The sequence below is a fragment of the Lagopus muta genome, chromosome 4, assembly GCF_023343835.1.
Source record: "Lagopus muta isolate bLagMut1 chromosome 4, bLagMut1 primary, whole genome shotgun sequence".
In the NCBI taxonomy this organism is placed as follows: domain Eukaryota; kingdom Metazoa; phylum Chordata; class Aves; order Galliformes; family Phasianidae; genus Lagopus; species Lagopus muta.
The window spans coordinates 54,300,142-54,319,150 of NC_064436.1; the positions used below are offsets into that span (position 1 = coordinate 54,300,142).

Here is a 19,009-nt window from a genome sequence, read left to right on the forward strand (position 1 = left end):
TAATTTCCAGATGAATTAAATTAAATTGATGTAGAATGAGTCTTGGTTTTTTTTATCTATTTTAAAGAAGCATGTGTGTCTTCACTAAAATTTATCTGCTTAAAAATCTGTTCCTCCTTTTTTTCCTTCAGGCCTAACTCCACCTACGACCCCTCCTCATAAAGCCAACCAGGATAATCCTTTCAGGACTTCACCTAAGCCGAAGTCATCATGCAAGACTGTTGCACCACCTTCAAAAAAGCCCCGTTATAGTGAGTCTTCCAGTTCTCAAGGAAACAACCCAGTCAAGAAGGGTCCAGAACAGACTGAGCTGTATGCACAGCTTAGCAAGACTACAGCACTGTCCAGTGGACATGAGGAGAGAAAGACAAAACGGCCCAGTTTGCGGCTGTTTGGTGACCATGACTACTGTCAATCTGTGAATTCAAAGTCGGAAATACACATTAAAATATCCCAGGAACTTCAGGACTCCAGACAACTAGAATTTAAGGATTCTTCACCTGGGTGGCAGTGTCAGATTTGTTCTTCTTTAGGACAAGACCAGTATTTCAAGAAAGAGACTTTACAGACAAGTAAGCAGGGATCCCAAGGTAATAACAGAAAACAGCTCCAAGACCAAGAAATTCGGGCTGAACTTAATAAGCATTTTGGTCACCCCAGCCAAGCTGTTTTTGATGAAGAAGCAGATAAGACCAGTGAACTAAGGGACAGTGATTACAGTAATGAACAATTTTCCAAACTACCTATGTTTATAAATTCAGGACTAGCAATGGATGGTCTCTTTGATGACAGTGAAGATGAAAGTGATAAACTATGCTACCCTTGGGATGGGACACAAGCCTATTCATTATTTGACGTATCGCCTTCTTGCTCTTCTTTTAACTCTCCATGCCGAGATTCAGTATCTCCACCCAAATCCTTATTTTCTCAAAGATCCCAAAGGACACGCTCTAGATCAAGGTCCTTTCCTCAACGCAGGTCCTGTTCCCGTTCTCCATATTCCCGATCGAGATCAAGGTCACCCTGCAGTAGATCCTCTTCAAGGTACAGTGAGCAATTTCATACATCAGCATTGTTGGTAATAAGAAGGAAAACAGCAAAAGCACAGAGTGTCTTGAAGGAAATAAACAATTAAAAAAAAAAAAAAAAAAAAAAAAAAAGAACCCGTGATCCAGTGCAATTGTTTTTATTGCCCCAATCTGATTAGCTCTGAAGGTTACAGGATTGCTGCGGAAACATTTGTTGCCATTATCCTTTAAATTTGCCAAGTTTACACTTTCTGAGTGGAGCCAGTCAGGTCAGAGGCAGAGCAATTGGAGAGATATACACAACTAACCTTTCCCATTATCTGCAAGCTGCCCGGTGCCAATCTAGCTGCAGTCCCTATCAGATGAAGTTGACAGTGGCTGACTCTCTGCTCTCTGTTAGCCTCAATAAGAAACATTATAGGAGGGGGGCAAAATCACTTGAGGCCCCTTAGTTGACTAGGAGATCGCAAACTGTCACTGGAAAATTTCACTGGTAGCTTAGAAGAAATTGTAAGGTCAGGTAAGAGGTAGCTCAGGAGAAAATGGTGTCAATAGATTCAAAGTGAATGACAGAGGTGAATGGTTTTAGTTTTTTCTTCTTTCCTGCAGATCTTGCCACTGTTACGAGTCCAGCCACTGTAGACACCAAGCACACCGAAGTTCTCCCTCACGTGCAAGGTCGCGATCCAGATCACCGTACAGTCGCAGACCCAGGTAGTGCATTTTGTGTGCATTCAGTGTGCTTTTCAGCTGGTTCTGAAGAGATAATAAAGCATTCCAGAAACTGTATTACTAAATTTACATTAAGAAATGCAGGTGCTTGATTTAATGACTAAGTTATGTTTCCTAGATATGACAGCTATGAGGAATATCAGCATGAAAGGCTGAAGAGGGAAGAATACCGCAAAGAGTATGAAAAACGGGAATCTGAAAGGGCCAAACAAAGGGAGAGACAGAGGCAGAAAGCAATTGTAAGCACTGTGAAGATAACTTTCATTTTGAAATAGGTTTCTGTTTCTTTTGGTAGATTTCTAAAACTCGGAATGAGATTCTGTTTTATTTCTTCTTCGTAATGGAACAAACAAAATGCAAAAATCTGTCTATGTGCATTTCTTTGTATTTGGAATTTTAGGCAAATATGTGTTTTCATAACAATTTGTGTCTTGATTGTACAGCACTAATTTTTTCAGCTTCTTTAAATTGCAACTCTCCAGGTCAGTCAACAGAAAAATAAAAAAAATAAAAAAAAAAAAATCCCAGAAAAAAAAAAAAGAAGATTTTCTAGGAAAAGGCTTCATCCCAGACAGCAAAGAATTAAAAGTGACCCAGTCTATTCCTTATAGTGATCTATCAGTGAACCCACAGTTTTTACTGTATATCACCTACCAGGATGCCAGTAGTCAAGTCTAGTTTCAGTATTTCTCTTCCTCTGCAGAAGCAATGTAAGAAGCCAATCAGCTTACATACTGGTCACTGGATGTTTCCAGTAGCTGTAATTATCTATACAGAGAGTACAGAATTTGAAACTGACATCCAGAGGCATGTCTTTTATTGTTTCTTTCCTGTCTATAACACAGTTTACTTTTAAGATATTTTTAAGATTTTTTTAGCAAAACAGTCTGAAGACATGATGCGATTTAAAAATGTCATTTCACGCTGCCCCTTTCACAATGAACGTGTGTTACTTGATTAATTTGTTCATCTGACTGAAGTACCTGCAGCAAAGGAAATACCCATGAGGTGATCAGCAACTCCCTTGCCTGTAGTAGCAGCAGGACAGAAAAATGGCTGTTAAATAGACGTGTGGATTTTGCTCCCTTCTAGTTTCCCTGCATGATGGTTTTGATAAGCTGGGAAGTTGGGAGCTGCTGTAATTCTGGACTCTTGTTGTGATTGTTAAGCCTATCTGGTGGGCTCCCTTTACTGCTGCTCTGCACAAACTGGTGTGTACTGGGATGCTTACCTTCATTTCCACATTTTCCCTTAATGTTCTCTCCAGAGCTCACCAAAATGAGTAGATCTCTTTCCAATATGTTTAGTGAACTTTGTAGTAAAAAACTGTTACAGATTCTTTGGCATTTCTCAAAATACTTACACCTTCAAAACTACTTGTATGAAGATCAGCAGAGACTGGCATAGTCTGTGGCAATGAGAAGTTCTGGGAGGGAATATGCATCTTTAGTTTATGGATTTCATCTCTATTGCTACTGTTCTTAGTGAGCTTGATAAATCATTTTGCTTTTCTCTGCATCAGGTGACCTCTGTACATAGTATAGGTGATACATAAATTTTGTAAAGCGTGAGATTCAGAGCTATAGCATGTTCTGATCTGAAATTCAGGGAAGCTGTCAATGGTTTATGGGCAGGTCAGCACAGTTCGGTGACTGATGGGGCGGGGGGACTCATGGGACCACACCCCAGAAAAGAGTGTAAGGGTATGGAGATGGGCCTAAAAACAAAACAGCAGCAATGATCTGAGGAGAAACAGACTAATCTACTAAATATGATAGTGGAATGTAAGATAACAATACAATATAATTGGAATTGAGGCTAAGAAATAAAAAAAATGAGAGTGTGTCCAAAAACTGAAGGCTTTACTCTAATGCTGAAGGCGAGATGGCTAGGGAGCACACACACTGCAGAGATGAGCAGAAAGGAAAAAGGGACCTCTCGTGACTTGCAAACAGTTTTATCTTTCCCTCTGAATGGAAAACAGAAACACAAAATCCTCTGGGGCATGTAGTTGTTCTTCTCTTCTGAGAACCAGGTACTCAGAAATATCAACAATCCATTGAACTGGAGTATTAACTCTTTATCTCTCAGTGCACTACATAATGTTGTGATGTAGAATACTGATAACAAAAATCATAAAACCATGACAGAATGCAATGGAAGAATTTTGCATGGCTTCAGAATGGGCTATATTTAAGTCAACTGTTGGTGTTTTTCTTGCTTCCATCTGTTTAGAGATAATACTGACTTCTGGCAATCGTAACTTACATGGCTGTTCTTTCTTAGATCTAACATAAATTAGAGTTTTAAGTAGACCTCTGTCATGAATGTATCTTGCTACTTCTCAATTACTGTATCTTATTGGTATAAAAACCTGAATCCTACTGTGAAGACAGAAAATTTGATTTAGTTTAAAATGAGGAAATGTTTGGCTACTAACTAATGAAGGGAAAAGGAGAAAGAGAAGATCCCTGAAAAGCTCTAGATGTGCTGCACCATCATTTCTTCCAAGTTAAGAAATTTAATATTTTCTAATTCAAGGCTGAATTTATTTTCTCTTCTAAAGTGAGCACTGTCATGTTAATTAACTTCATTAATGAAATTGTGTATTAATAAACAGAAATAAATTAGACCTGAAATGACTTAGTGAGATGACAAATCATATATTTATAAAATATCAATAAATAGAACACGGCAAAAATTTTAAAAGCAGTCATCCAAGAGCTGCAGGAAATGTAGCTGAAGTCATATTAACTCCTTTCTCCAAAGTCTACCAACACTTTCACTTTAAAAATCTGTGTTGAATCATGCCAGTTTATGCCCTGTGCAAATCAGTGGGGGATAGGAAAAAGGGGAGCATAGAAAGGGAAGCCTTGATCCCACAAAGTCAGTGATAAGGTGCATATTAACTGAACAAAGGTCCTATTTTTCGTCCAGCATTCTCTGTTCCCTTTCTTATTGATTTTGGATTATGAGTCCTTTTGGATTATGAGTCTCTTATGTGTCACTCTTTTCTTTCCAAAAAGGCCCAACTCATTTACTGTTCAGTCATAAGAATCCTTTTTGTCTTTCCTTGAACTCTTTCTGTAAGTTCCATAAGTTTAGATTTCCATAAATTCTGCATTGGAGTCTATTTTCCTTTCTTTCTAGCTCATCCTCATGCTGCAAGAACTGGTTCAAGACAACATGCCTCCTAGTTCTGTTGAAAGTGCAGCTCAAAGATTGAGCACTATTAGGGCCCCAGGTGCTGGCTACTCAGGGAAGGTAGCTTTTCTTCATGAAAAGCACTGTGCTGAGGTCTCAGGGAGCTGGCTTTAGAAAAGATGCACAGAGGAAAGAACAGAAACCATGACTCAACAAAAAGCCATCAGGTCTTACTGGTTCAATATCTGGAATTACTCTCATGTGACAATATGAGTGTAAATCCCAGGAAAAAGAGATGAGAAAAAAATAGGTATATTTTAATCTGTCAAAACCATATGTGTAGCAATGCCCTCTGATTGTGCAAGCAGCTTGTATTTTGGCAGATGCAAAGACATATTTGTAGATTGCTGAAGAGGCTTGTTTTAGAAGCCTTTGCTCATGCTATGTGGCAAAGGTACATTTAAATGGCTACATGGTCAGTCTGCATGTGATGCATTGCCTGCAGTAGCTTCAGATCAACTGAAAGCCTGAGCTGGCATTTCTGTGTATGGGTTCCTATCTAGATTTACAGCTATGGTGGCTTAACTTCAAAAAGTTCTCTGTTGTTTTTCTCTTTGCTTCTTTTCTGTCTTCCCTTCTCCGGTGACTGGAGATTCAGTGTCTTTTTCATGGAGTGGGATCTTTATTTTGAGCAGTCTCACACAAAAAATATAGACTACTGAGCCCACAAGTCATTTTTCAGTTAGAAAGTCAGGATATTTTTGTCATATTTGTATTCTTGGTTATGATGCCTTTTTTAATGGAATAAATTTTAGCAGAGTGTAGCTTGATCTTGATGTCACTTGTCCACAATTCATTTTAGAATGGGTCCTCATTGAACAGAAGGCCAGCCTGCCACCAAGATTCACTTAACTTAATAGTGCTCTCCAGACCATAGCAGAGACACATTCATTCATCATGAAGCTCCAGGAACAACTGCAGGACAGAACAGGCTACTCAGAGCTTTCTAGAAATTACAATCTAACCCCCAGCCAGGGCAGATTGCTCTGTTTTGCCAAGAAGACTGAGGACTGTTTTTTTCTTGTTGTACACCCCAGGCATTTCTTAGGCATGCAGGCTTTTCCTGCAGCAGCTTATTAGACCACATAGCAAATACCTTTCGGGGCATGGCTTCTACCTGAGTAGAAAATTAATATTAGCATTACTACTTTCATATGTAAGTGCTGACAGTCTGTATGAAACAAGCCCCTGTCTCAGAGAGCTTACAGATACAAGAAGATAAATGCACTGTGACGCCACTGCAACAGAAAAGAAACACATGGTTTCAAAGAAAATAAATTTCTCTACAACAGGAAGGCAGGAGAAAGGTGGTTTCCTAAATGAATGCTTGGGTTCTTTGAAGTCTGAAACCAGACGCAGCCCATAATGGAGTAAATTCCCACAAATGAAGGAGCAAATGCATGTTGGTTGTTTAGTTTGGACTTTTTTTTTTGTGGTTGCTCATCTTGGTGGGCCTGATCCCAGGCATTATACTTTTTCTGTACAATTTACTGAAAATATTTCAAACGGATTGTTTAAAATCTTGAGTTTTATTGATTCATCGCCATGTTTTCAGCAGTCACCCTGGAAGGCGGTAGAATTTTTTCAGCCCTCAGCCACACAACAAGATTTGAGAATATTGTGCAGTGTTCTTTTTTCTTCTTCATTTGCTGCGAGTCTTCCTTTTGCCATTCATACATGTCTACCGGTCATAGTTAGCCTACAAGTCTTCTTTAATACAGAACCTACAGCAGTGTTTCTTACTATTGTTATGATGTCCGAATCTTACATTTTACTGGCTCTTGCATTCATAGCATTTCTATTTTTCAGACTCTGCCCAACCACTCTCATTGCTTTTTCAAAATGTTTTCTAGCCTTCAGTTCTAAGGATGAAGATCAAGTCACAAAACACTGGGCATGTAAGGCGTTACAGAAAGGGGCTTGTACCCAGCCAGCCACGTGTGCTGCAGGAAGCAGCAGAGCTTTGATAAGCTTAGAATCATGGAATCAGTAAGGTTGGAAAAGACCACTGAGATCATCTAGTCCATCTGTCAAACCATCATCACCTTGTTCACTAAACCATATCCCTCAGTGCCATGCTTATCCTTTTCTTGAAAACCTCCAGGGACAATGTCTTCATCATCTCCTGGGCAGCTTATTCCAATACCTCACTAGGAAGTTTTTTGTAATATCCAACCCAAACCTCCCCTGACACAACTTAAGGTCATTACTTCTTGTCCTGTCACTGTTCACCTGGGAGAAGAGGTCGACCCCCACCTCAGTACAACCTCCTTTCAGGTAGTTGTAGAGATTGATATGGTCTCCCCTGAGCCTCCTCTTTTCCAGACTAAACCATCCCTCTTCCCTCAGCCACACCTCCCAAGACTTGTGCTCCAGAGACCTCACCATCTTTAATACCCTTCTCTAGACATGCTTGTAGTGAAGGGCCCAAAACTGAACACAGCCTCGAGGTTGGGCCTCACCAGTGCTGAGTACAGAGGGGCAATCACCTCCCTGGTCCTGCTGGCTACGCTGTTTCTAGTACAAGCCAGGATGCCATTGGCCTTCTTGGCCACATGGGCACACTGCTGGCTCATGTTCAGCTAACAGCTCCAGATCCTATTCCTCCATGCTGCTTGTGGTAGACCTCAACTTTATAATTTCTTCTCATTTTTAGCCGTATCTTCACATAGAGCATAGTTGAGCTCTTGGAGAGCTAGTTATGTACCACAGATGTGCAGACAAAAAATGGTAGGGGAAATGAGGACAGCAGCACCCCAGGGTGCAGTAAGGAGAGGCAGGCAAAGAAAACAAATGTTAGGTGAAGAAGCCAGGTACAAAAAAACATGTGAAAACTAATATGTCTGTTGGCCTGAGATTTAATCAAATTAAAGGTTAAGAACGAGGAAGGGGAAACAAAGTGAATTTTGTAGACAGCCTTTGCAAGACAAAAAGACCTTTAACATCAGAGATATTTTGGAGGTGAGTGATAGTTTTATTGACACTTAAATTTGTGAAGGTATATCCTGGTCCTATTTTCTCCAGTCATGCTAATGTTCTAGCACTTTAATTTGGTACTTGAAATAGTGATTTTCAGTCTAAGATTCTCTGCCACATTTGCCTCTTCAATTGTTTTTACTGCCAGGAGGAAAGAGCAAGATTAAGAAGAAGGAAATTTAGACAAAGGAGACAGACGTACTGGGCTTGAGGAAGCTGTCTACACTCTTCTTTTTTTCTTTATTTACTTGGTAAAACAATGAACTATGTTCACTTAAAAGCCAGGGGAGATTCAGGTTGGATATTAGGAGAAACTTGAGTGGTCTGGCACTGGAACAGGCTGCCCAGGGAGGTGGTCACCATCCCTGGAGGCATTCAAGAAATGTGTAAATGTGGTACTAACAAACATGGTTTGGTAGGCAAAATTGTGGCAGGTGAAAAGTTGAACCAGATGAACTTATAAGTCTTTTCCAACCTTGATGATTCTATGATTCTGTGATTGTAAATCATCTGCATTTCTAAGAGGGAAATATGAACACAATTGTTTGGAGTTTCCTTCAGGTTCGTCTTCCCCCATTAAGTTGAAAACAAAAGCTTTTTTCCCTAGTTCTCTAAATTTCCAAGGCGTATATCATCTCCTCTTACAAGTGCAGTAAAAAGCATACTTAATATGCACATATGGACTTAAGCATGCGACGTGTTACAAAATAAGGGTCTTTAACATTTAGAGGTATGTTATAATCTTGTTAGGCTTGTATAACTCTTATTGTTAATGGGAGTAAAATGCAGGTGTCTTTTTAAATACAAATATTTCTTTCATAACCACTTTAAATAAGCCAAAGCTAAACAAGATAAAGACAGTGCTGTATGAATCCTGTGTTCCCCAGTACCTCATACCATCACAGCATTCTGCTTAAAAAAAATACTTGAACGAACATCTCCTCATGTACACACTAGAGGACATATGGTGCATTTCAGCTTTAAATTTGAATTTCCTTAATTTTGCAAGTTTAACTTACTCCCTTAATGATAGTTTAACAGGCGTTTCTTAGTTGTTCAGTTTTGTTTTATTACAGTTGTCTTAAAGGGATATTAGATATATAAAAGTTATTAGAAGGATAGAGGAAGTAAAAATTGCAAAGGCATGCACACAGACTTATGGGAGAGCATGCAGTAGTTACTTCCATCACTCTGCAATATAACAATCTCCGTGTCAGGGAGTGAAACATTATGTTTTTTCAGTCGAGATGTATTATCTCAGCTAAAGTATATTAAGCAGTCTGCTATGTTATGTTCTGCTCCATCTGGTCAGCCATTTAGGTTCAATAGCAAGTATCAATGGAATTGTTTCTTATCAAGTGCTTCAATGCAGTTAAATTCTTGATTTGGTAAAACAGTCTGAAAAAGTAATTACTGTGCATATGCAGATTTTCTTCTTTTTGAAGTGTATAGCAGCCAGCCATACTGAAAGGAAGCAGAATGAGAATGGGGGAAATGGAAGAAATGCAGATTTCTGTTGCTTGCTGTCTATATTTCCTAGTTCGTAGAAGGTCTACTCAGACTCCTGAATCAGGAGAGTAGGAGTAAGAAACAGCAACTGTCTGTAAAGTAACCCTTCTTCATAAATATATGGCCATCTGTGAGCATGCTTACCCTTCTTTTAGCTGTGCTAACTTCTTTAGGCTTTATGCCTACAACGAAGAGCAAGAACAGCTTTTAAATGGTGAACTTTAGAGGGCATAACATTTAAAAGTGAAATTGTCTGTCCCAGCAGGACAGTGGAGGACTATTAATCCTATCACCTTGGTTCCTTGGATAATCAATAGAAGCAGTAGTTTCAGGCATTTAAATGAGACAGTTACATGATCTCTTCAAGTAAGAAGAGCATATACATGCTTTGGAGGAGCAGTCAGGGTCTCCAGTTGGCCAACTAGGGATACAAAGGATCCAGAAAGTTGCAGTGATCACTTTTTGTGCCACACCTTAATGAGTAGGGGTTTTGTCCAAGAAGTCAGAGTAGTGGGAGCTGTTCTCTGGAGCTTTGGACTCATATCTTTAATTTCTCTGGAGCATAGATGAACTGGATTTGAGCCCCTGAGATTTGCGAGGCCAGGAAAAGTGTAAGCAAAAATAGTTGACTCAGTACGCTAGTGAGAAGTGTCTTCTGTTGGGAGGCAGGTACATTCGTTTCAACTTCCAGCTGCAAGAATTGTTTGTTCATTTCGCATTAAGCAGCTTCGGGGAGCAGTGTGCTGTCCTGGGAACAGGGAACCATGATTTTGCATACCCATGTGAAGAGGAGTTCTGATGGTCCCTTTATCTCAGATGAGTGCTCAAGCAAGTAAAGAAGCAGCATCAGGATAATTTCTGTTTCCACAAGCATTGTGGTCTGATCTCAGTCCTACTGTCTTATGTGTGCCAATTAGCTGTGGTCCAGAAATTACTGGTGTCTTATACCTGTCTAGGGACTCTCAGAAAACATACATTTTGTGCTATAGCTGAACTGTGTCACTGTAAGGTACCTTACTCTTCAAGCTAGGATGCTTCTGAGCAGGAATGCAAATTTGTATTTAGGTCCCTAGAGCCTTCAGCGTTGCACAGTTGAGGTGCCATTAGCCTTTAGGCACCTCCAGGTTAAGATAGTCAAGAATTCTCAGCAGTCAGTATAGCTCCTTTGGAATTCAGCACCTACATTCTATGCAAGTCTCAGGTGCCCAAGTTGATGGTTTAAACTGACATTGCTCCACTGACTGACAGATTTACACCAGCTAAGAATTTGATGGAGGTACAATTTATGGAACAGACACATGGGTGTGTGCAAGGGTTGAGCAAGAGGCCAGTAGTTCTCCAGGCCAAAGGCAATCAGAGCATTGGGGCTTTCTAAAGCTACTACTTCTTTGCTCTGATTATTAAGGTCAGTGGTTTGAAGATCTTTTTTTTACTTTTTTTTTTGGTTGCAACTCACTGAATGACTTTGTCCCCAGTAAGGTGCTAATCCAAATATTCTTAAAGTGACTCTTGACAGGTTTTCCCCGTCTTTCTGTCATTCTCCTGAGCATTTTCACTCAGAAAGGAGCTATATGACCATGACTCGATTATTTTTAAAGCGTCTCTGTTAGTTTGCGCCAAGTGTCAAAGGAACCTGCAAATGACCCCCTAATCTTTAAAATCAGGAAATTCTGTCATGTTCTTCTTCCTAGCAAACCCAAAGGCAGTGGTGACCACAGGAAATATTTTATTCTTCTCTCTTCCCTCCATTTATTTATTTTAATATTTATTTTAATAAAACTCATTTTCTGGACTCCTCACAGTCTTCCCTCTGATTAAGGTATAGATTGTGATGGAACTGCTGATTGCAGAATGAGTCAGCTAATGAGTCATCTGAGTTTATAATGTTATGTCTAGAATCCATTTTGTTATGTTTATGATACACTTACACATTTGCTGCATTATTTTATGCTGCTTCACAACTTAGTTCCCAGTGTTGTATAGCTAGTAAGAGAAAGGGGATTGGTCCTGGAGAATTTGTAGTCTTAAAGGGCAAGATCATGGGAAGATGGAAGGGAAAAAGATGCAATAAGATACAGAGGGAGTGGTCTGTCATTTTATATAGCAGAACAGTGACAGCACTCAATGAAACCTTCTGGGAGAAAATTACCCAAAAAATCTGGCATCGTTTAAATACCTTAAAGGCTTTCCAGGAGAGAATATTTCAATCATAATGCAGTAGATCTTCTGCAAGTGACTATTAGTATAAATATGCATCCTCTGCCTATCCGTGTGAATGTATTTGTATGCATGTATGTGTAGGGTCCTCTGTATTGCACATTTGGTAAAATCTTGTCCTGCTCTTTCTTAACAGGAAGAGCATCGTGTGATTTACGTGGGTAAAATCAGACCTGACACAACCCGAAAAGAACTGAGGGACCGGTTTGAAGTTTTTGGTGAAATAGAGGAGTGCACAGTAAATTTGCGGGATGATGGGTAAGAACTTTTCAAATAAGCTCTTGTTTGAGAGCTGCCGTATGTAAAAAATTATGGCAGTAAGATTACTGGTACGGGAGTGTAAGTGTAAGTACTGTTACAGATGGCATGTTGAATTCAAAACCATATTTATTTTCTTTCATCCTCATTTATTAATCTTGCTAGTTGAGATTTCCTGTCCCAGAAGTAAGTATTTAGCTGCATGACAGGACGATCAATGGATGCTGTACTTCTGGCATTTCCACTGCTGGATCTCTTGCAAGTTCTTGCTTTCAGGAAGGGGTTACACAAATGTGTGTTTACTCTTTTTAGCTTTTTTATTTTTCACGACTGTCTTTTTTAATTACAGAGACAGCTATGGTTTCATCACCTACCGCTACACTTGTGATGCCTTTGCTGCTCTTGAAAATGGATACACTTTACGCAGGTCAAATGAACCTGACTTTGAGCTGTACTTTTGTGGACGCAAGCAGTTTTGCAAGTCTAACTATGCAGACCTAGGTAGGTATCTTGCTCTCTGTGAATTAAAGTACATAACTGGAACCATGTTGTAACTCAGAAGAATTTAGTCTGCTTGTTTTTTGTGACCTGCTTCTGTTACTTGAATAGTCGGTGTGAGGGATTTAAAGAAGGTGCTTTTTCACTTGCATGTTAAAGTCTACGAATCAGAGCTGTACACTGTATTAACTTTTTCAGATATTTCAGACAGTGAAAATTCTTTTAAAGCCCATCTCCATCATTAATAAAACAAATGCCCAGTATTCAATAGTACATTGCCATACTGAAATGATACCCCAAAAACTTGTTCAATTCTTTACTGTTCATTGGTGTGCTCCTCTTCTCTAACACAATTTGATTATATGAACCTTAAACAAAAACCAAAGTAGAAGCCTCATCCTCTCATCTTTCCCCCAGATTTGCTGTAATCTTATTTTGCTGTGAGTGTGTGGTAGAATTTGTCAGAAATACTCCTTAAATGTGATTTGTAGTTTCTTAGGTTTGAAAGCTAGAGGGACTCATGACCAAATCTGACCTGTCCTATAGCAAAGGGCACAGATCTCAGCTGGTGGTTTTCACACTGTCCATCAGCACCTATGTGTGAATGTGTCTCCCTGCAAGGACTTCCACTCATGATGTGAGAGGCTCCAGCCAGTGGAGAGAATGGCAGATCTCTTGGTGTTGCTGTCCCATTGGTGTGTGACAGTGATAGCAGAATGATAACTCACCTGGATCTTCCCCAGTTCTGTTCTGGCGTAAATGTAGGGTTCTGCCCTATGCTGTGGGTCAGAGTATGATGCTTCCCCTTGGGAGGATGTTTGGAAGTGTTAAAACTCTTATAGGAGGAGTACTGATGTACGTGCATAAAGTGACCATGCAGATTTCCCAAACATCCTTTTAATATTATATTATAATCTCACCTCTTATTTAATTACCTTTGAAAGTATTCATCAAATGTTAAAGCTTTCCTGATGCCTGTATAAATAGTCTAATGGTACGGGAGATGCTCTTTTCTGGATAAAATAGCAAGGGACAGTTTGCTGCTGAATCTATGTTAGTCTGATACTGTGGAGTTTTTTTTTATGAATAAATGACCACAGTCATTAAAATCCCTGCATAACCCTGTAACACAGTGCTAATGAAATCTTGTATCTACTGCCCTTGGCTTTGTACAATGCAGAAAGTGAATACAAATATATTTTCACTAACCAATTGATGTATTTTCGGAATTAATGATAAAGACGATACACATTGTTCACAATGAATATGCTATAATTCACTTCAGTGGCTATACAGATAATATAAAGCTAAGAAAAGGCAATTGACTTCTGGAGAGATATAAGGTAATGTTGAATATGTAAAAGGTAGCAAGGCATTTGTTGAAATGTAGGCTGATAAAAACAATATAAACGTTATAAGCAGATTGAAGTCTTAACTTGCTTTGACTTATCTTTGATAGTGGAAGTGAAGGCCTCCTGTGTTTCAGAAAATCTAGGGTTTGAAGTAAGTTGTCTAAAGGGAACCCTCCTGGAACATTATTCATCGCTGAGAGTATTTCCTGGCACATCTTGCCAGAGTGGGATTCCCAGAGTATCTCTAAGCAGAGTATTTTCACTTTGTCCCGTTGACAGCTTGAGCCTCTCTACTTCAGACTGCATTCTCTGTATTTCAGTGTATCTGATATTGCTACACAGGCAGGATGAACTTGAAAATTCATGAGCTAGTACAAGGACAGGAAGAATTAATCAGCTTTGGGTTGAGTATAGAAGAAAGAAAACACTTGAAAATAGTAGTCAGAAGTTTAACACCTCTCCTCTGTGAGAAGATATTGTCTTAACAGGACTTGTAATGAACATTTAATTCACAGTATGTCTTATAGAGGTAAATGGGGAGTTCTGATTAATTCAACAGAAGAAATGGCAAGAAAATGGCACTCTCTGTGACATAGAAACCAGGGAGAGCCGGTGCTGAACAGGGATGACTCCAAAAGGAAATACAATTCTTGCAGTCGAGTCAGTAATTGCTGCAGTGGAACTGTATTGCCACAAAGTGATCCCTCCTTTGCTCTAGGAACAGAATGATGTCCTGGCAACTATTAGCACTGGAGCAGGTATTACATATCCCATCTAAAACACACATTCCACAGATGGTGAACTGCTGTTCTTGCTGTTACACTTATGTTACAAAGAGCTGAGGTGCCACCTGAGATTGCTTGTGCAGCAGCATGGAGACTCTGCTCTGAGTTGCTCATGTTCTGAACAAGCAAACCAAAACAGTCAGAGCAGAAAATAAGAGAGATTGAAGGAGGTGTGGTGCATCAGGCCCTACGGCAGGTCAGCCCATGGCTGTGTCTCCTGCATGCCTCTCTGCAGGCTGTGGTGGCTTTCAGCACAGTCAGCTGCTATCACCTATCTCAGGAAAAGTAAGTTTGGGATATTGGACCTTACAAAACACAGCTGCAGAACCGTAATGCGTTTTTTGGTAGAACACCTGTGATGGTTACCTGGACTAGATGTGAACCGGGTGATCTTGAGACATCCCTTCCAACCTCAGCCATTCTATGACTACTGAGTCTTAGAGTGGCAGTGCTCAGTCTTTGGAGTAGCTCTTTGGAGTTTACCGGTTCAATATGTACACATTCATTTTACAGTTCACTCATTCTGCTGAAGACATACTATGCATTTTTTAAAGTCTTGTTCTTACAGAAAGCTCCATCCATGCCGAATGGATGGGTGATTTTTGTAGTGTTTGTTCATACTGCTGTACAAAGAAAAAGATGGAAGCGCTCGCCAACGCCTTGTGCCTGTTAACTGACCTTGCATCTCTTTGGGTTTCAGATTCAAACTCAGATGATTTTGATCCTGCTTCCACTAAAAGCAAGTATGACTCCATGGATTTTGATAGTTTACTTAAAGAGGCACAGCGGAGCCTGCGCAGGTAACATGTATCACACCCGAGGAAAACGGAGGGATGGCGAATACCTCACGGACATCACGTCCTTCAATAATGGACAATTAAAAGTCATACTTAGGAATTTCTCCTACTTTACACTCTCTGTTCAAAACCATGGTTTACATGAACACAGCTGCTCGAGGAGGGAGGAGGCAGAATGGCTTTCCAGCAAGCACACGCGTGTCCATGGGTGTCAGCTTTGCTTTCGCGGGTGACCGGTGGCGGGGCAGCCTGCGGTCCTCTCGCGACCGAGGGCAAACCACATGTCATGGCAGCAGTTCCACAGAGATACACTTACAACGTAGAACTTCAAAATGTGTACATAGTGCATTTTAACAAAACGAGAACAAAAGCAAAGCGGAAAAAGAACAAATTTGCGAACTATGGCTGCTGATGTCTGGGAATCAGACACTGCATTTTTTTTTTAAATGAAGCTTCTTCTCACAACAGAGTGATAAATGACAATCCAGAAGAAAACGCAGGTCCCACAAGCCTGCAATGTGTTTTAGTTTTAAGATCTTTCTTTTTTTTTTCTTTTTTTTTTTTTTTTCCTTGCAGAAGAGAAAATGAAAGGCTAAAGCTTCCCTAACATTTTGAAGTTTCGTCTTTTAATTCTGACACCCATGTAAATGTCTACAATGTTGATCTTCCACAGCAAAGTTTTCAAAGCCGTGTTAATGGTCAAATGTGCAGCTTGTTCAGCGATTTATTCTAATGAGCGGACGTGGTGTTACATTATTAATGAGAGTTGGATAGAACTATCTGGGTGTGAGCGCAGATAGTTTATTTGCTACGTTCTCTAAAGTAGTTGAGTATTTACAGATGTTAAATGGAGTATTTTTATTTATGTACATACTGTATGACAATGTTTTTTTTTTTGTTACAGCTATGCACTGTAAATGCAGCCTTCTTTTCAAAAACTGCTGAATTTTTCTTAATCAAGAATACTCAAATGTAATTATATGAGGTGAAACAATTATTGTACACTAACATATGTAGAAAGCTGAACTTATGCTTATATATATTTGATTGTAAAAAAAAAAAGAGAAAAGCGTGTGGGTGAGGACGTGCGAGTGTGTGTGTGTCTGACTGCAAAAACGCTTTACACACATTCATCCCTTCCTTGGTGAGCTTATGTAAGAATTTTGTCAATGATGATCCTAGCCCAAAAGGTGTTAACCACTTCTGCAGTATTTTTCCACATTTTTCTCATTGCTTGGTTTTTTTTTGCAGTTTTATACACTGAATTTGTTAGGGGAATGAAATTTTCTCATCTAAATTTTTCTAGGAGATACCATAATTTTATGTAAAGTCTCTCAAATGGGTAATCATTAAGAAATGTTTTTATTTTATGTATCAACAGTAGTTTTGGAACTAGAGATCAGAAATCTTTTTAAAATGCTATTTTGTTTTAATTTTTGTGATTTTAATTTGATAAAAATACGCTGAGGTACTCAGTACAGTATGATTTTTACAGTAATTCTGTGTCTAAACACTGTTCTCGAAGCCAGTAATCTTTTCATTGGCAGAGTTTAATGATGGTATTTATCTATATTTTTTACAGTTATGCATCCTGTATAAATACTGATCCTTCATTCCTTTGTTTACTAAAGAGACATATTTATCAGTTATGATTATCCTATTTATTATAAATTATGAGATGACTAAAATAAGAAAAAGGCCAGTGGAAATTTTATACCTAGGATGCATGATGATTGTCAGTTTGGAGTAAGTGCTTCGTCTGAAAATTCAGCTTTTGCAGAAGCAGTGGTTTTTGTTGGTTTTTTTTTTCTTTTTTTTCGTTTTTTTTACTATGCACTAGCATGGCCTCAGATGTGCCCATGACATTGTTGCTGATGACATTGCTTCTGCTAAATTAAATAGAAACTTCAGGAAAGTGAAAGGAAAAAAAACACAACCGTTAGCTACTACTATTCTGAGCATCAGAATTTCATCTGATCTTGGAGTCTCTAGACTGAATCAGCAAAGTTTGGAATTTGCTTGCGAATGTATAGATTTGGTATTCTATTACTGTTTGGCATTCATGACTCCTCTTAAAGGTATGGCACACCTAACTATTTAATCTCCTTTCCCACTCCCAATCTTAGAAAACTGATTCCGCCCCATGCCAGTGCAGTTGATTTTGATGGCTGCATTCATTTTATCACCAGCATATTGTGTTCTGAGAGATTCCACTATCTGTCCTGTTGGATGCTTGCTTGATTTTTCGGCTTCTTATTTCTCAGTAGATAGGTAGCAATAAAAATAAAAAAGAAAAAGGAAAAAAAAAAAAACTTTTTCAGAGGTTCTGTGTTACAACCGTAACATTCTTTAATCTGCATAATTCTCGTTGTTGCTCTGTAGGTTAAAAATGCAGGTATTTTAACTTTGTGTGAATGCCAAACTAAAAGTTTACAGTTTTCCTTTCTGGATTTTGAGTATCTTCTGTTGTAAAGAAAAATATTAAAAGCAATAAATTATTTTTAAGAAATCAATATTTAGTAGATTATATTATGTGTTCAAGGACCAGATGCATTACCTATTTTGCCTTTGAATTTATGTGATTACATTTTAAATACATTTTCTTTTGCCCTATATTGCTGACATGAATAAATTGGTGTGGATTTGTTTTGGGGGGGAGAGGGAAGAGGGGAGCGTTGGTTATTTTTTTGCCAAGCAGGCAAAAAGTCATAGATCTTTTTTTTTTTTTTTTCACTGGCCTGGCAAGCATTCTTATCTTGAAGATGGCTTTCCTCTGTGGATTTACAGATTACATATAGAAATTAATGTAGAGCTAGGATTGCTGAATAAAGCTATTTGTATCCTTTGTAGACACTGTAGTAAATAACCCATCAAAATATAAACTCCGTTTTTCCTTTTTTTCCCCCTCCCAAGAACATTTCAAATTAGCACATGTGCCACATTGTCACTGGCGGCAAATTGCAGCATAGCTCTGTATGTCTTTGAGATGAAGATTGTACTGTTGCTTTCACGCTGTGGTAAGTACCACATCTGCAATACAGGTAACGGAATTGCTACTTAGAAACTATGGTCTTTTCTGGAGCTATAACAAAGTAATTCCTCCATAAGGTAAAATGATCCAAATCCAAACAGAGGGAGCCTAAAATTGTGGAAAAAATATCCATACTGAACTGCTCTGAAAATCAGTTGGGCTTCCATCACCAAGAGCAGCACTGAGAAGAAAGTTTGTGCCTCTGGGGTGTAATACTTGGGTCAGCTGGAAAAAAAAAAAAAAAACAAACAACAACCCACCAACAAAATACATACCTTCTTATCCCTTTACATATAAGCTTACAGTAGGTAATGATTATGTGTCCTTTTTGATGGCTGTAATGAGAACTTCAATCACTGTAGTATAAGATCTGATCTATAAATGACCTAGAATAGCCATGTAATATAATGTGATGATTCTAAATTTGTACCTATGTGACAGACATTTTCAATCATGTGAACCACTGACCTGATGGAGCTACAGTAAAATGTGTGCAGTAGGTGAACATGTAAAGTTATTGGTTGGACTATGCTGAACAGGGAAAGCGAGCTATTAGTTAAGCCCACACTGGGCTGTTTTCCACCTGCCAATTCTACATGTACTTTTGTGGTTTAATTCATTG

General features: G+C 39.0%; 1 protein-coding gene across 3 annotated transcripts in view; it reads left to right on the forward strand.

The window, feature by feature from the left end:
- Positions 1-17,871, forward strand: part of PPARGC1A (PPARG coactivator 1 alpha) — a 345,221-nt gene extending 327,350 nt beyond the window's left edge. For all 3 annotated transcript variants that reach the window (XM_048942000.1, XM_048942002.1, XM_048942001.1), the window contains exons 8-13: positions 132-1,044; positions 1,638-1,742; positions 1,879-1,999; positions 11,803-11,924; positions 12,274-12,425; positions 15,260-17,871. In XM_048942000.1, the coding sequence (XP_048797957.1) occupies positions 132-1,044; positions 1,638-1,742; positions 1,879-1,999; positions 11,803-11,924; positions 12,274-12,425; positions 15,260-15,363 (1,517 nt within the window). In that variant the 3' untranslated portion in view covers positions 15,364-17,871. The remainder of the gene's footprint in view (positions 1-131; positions 1,045-1,637; positions 1,743-1,878; positions 2,000-11,802; positions 11,925-12,273; positions 12,426-15,259) is intronic.
- Positions 17,872-19,009: the final 1,138 nt, after the last annotated feature.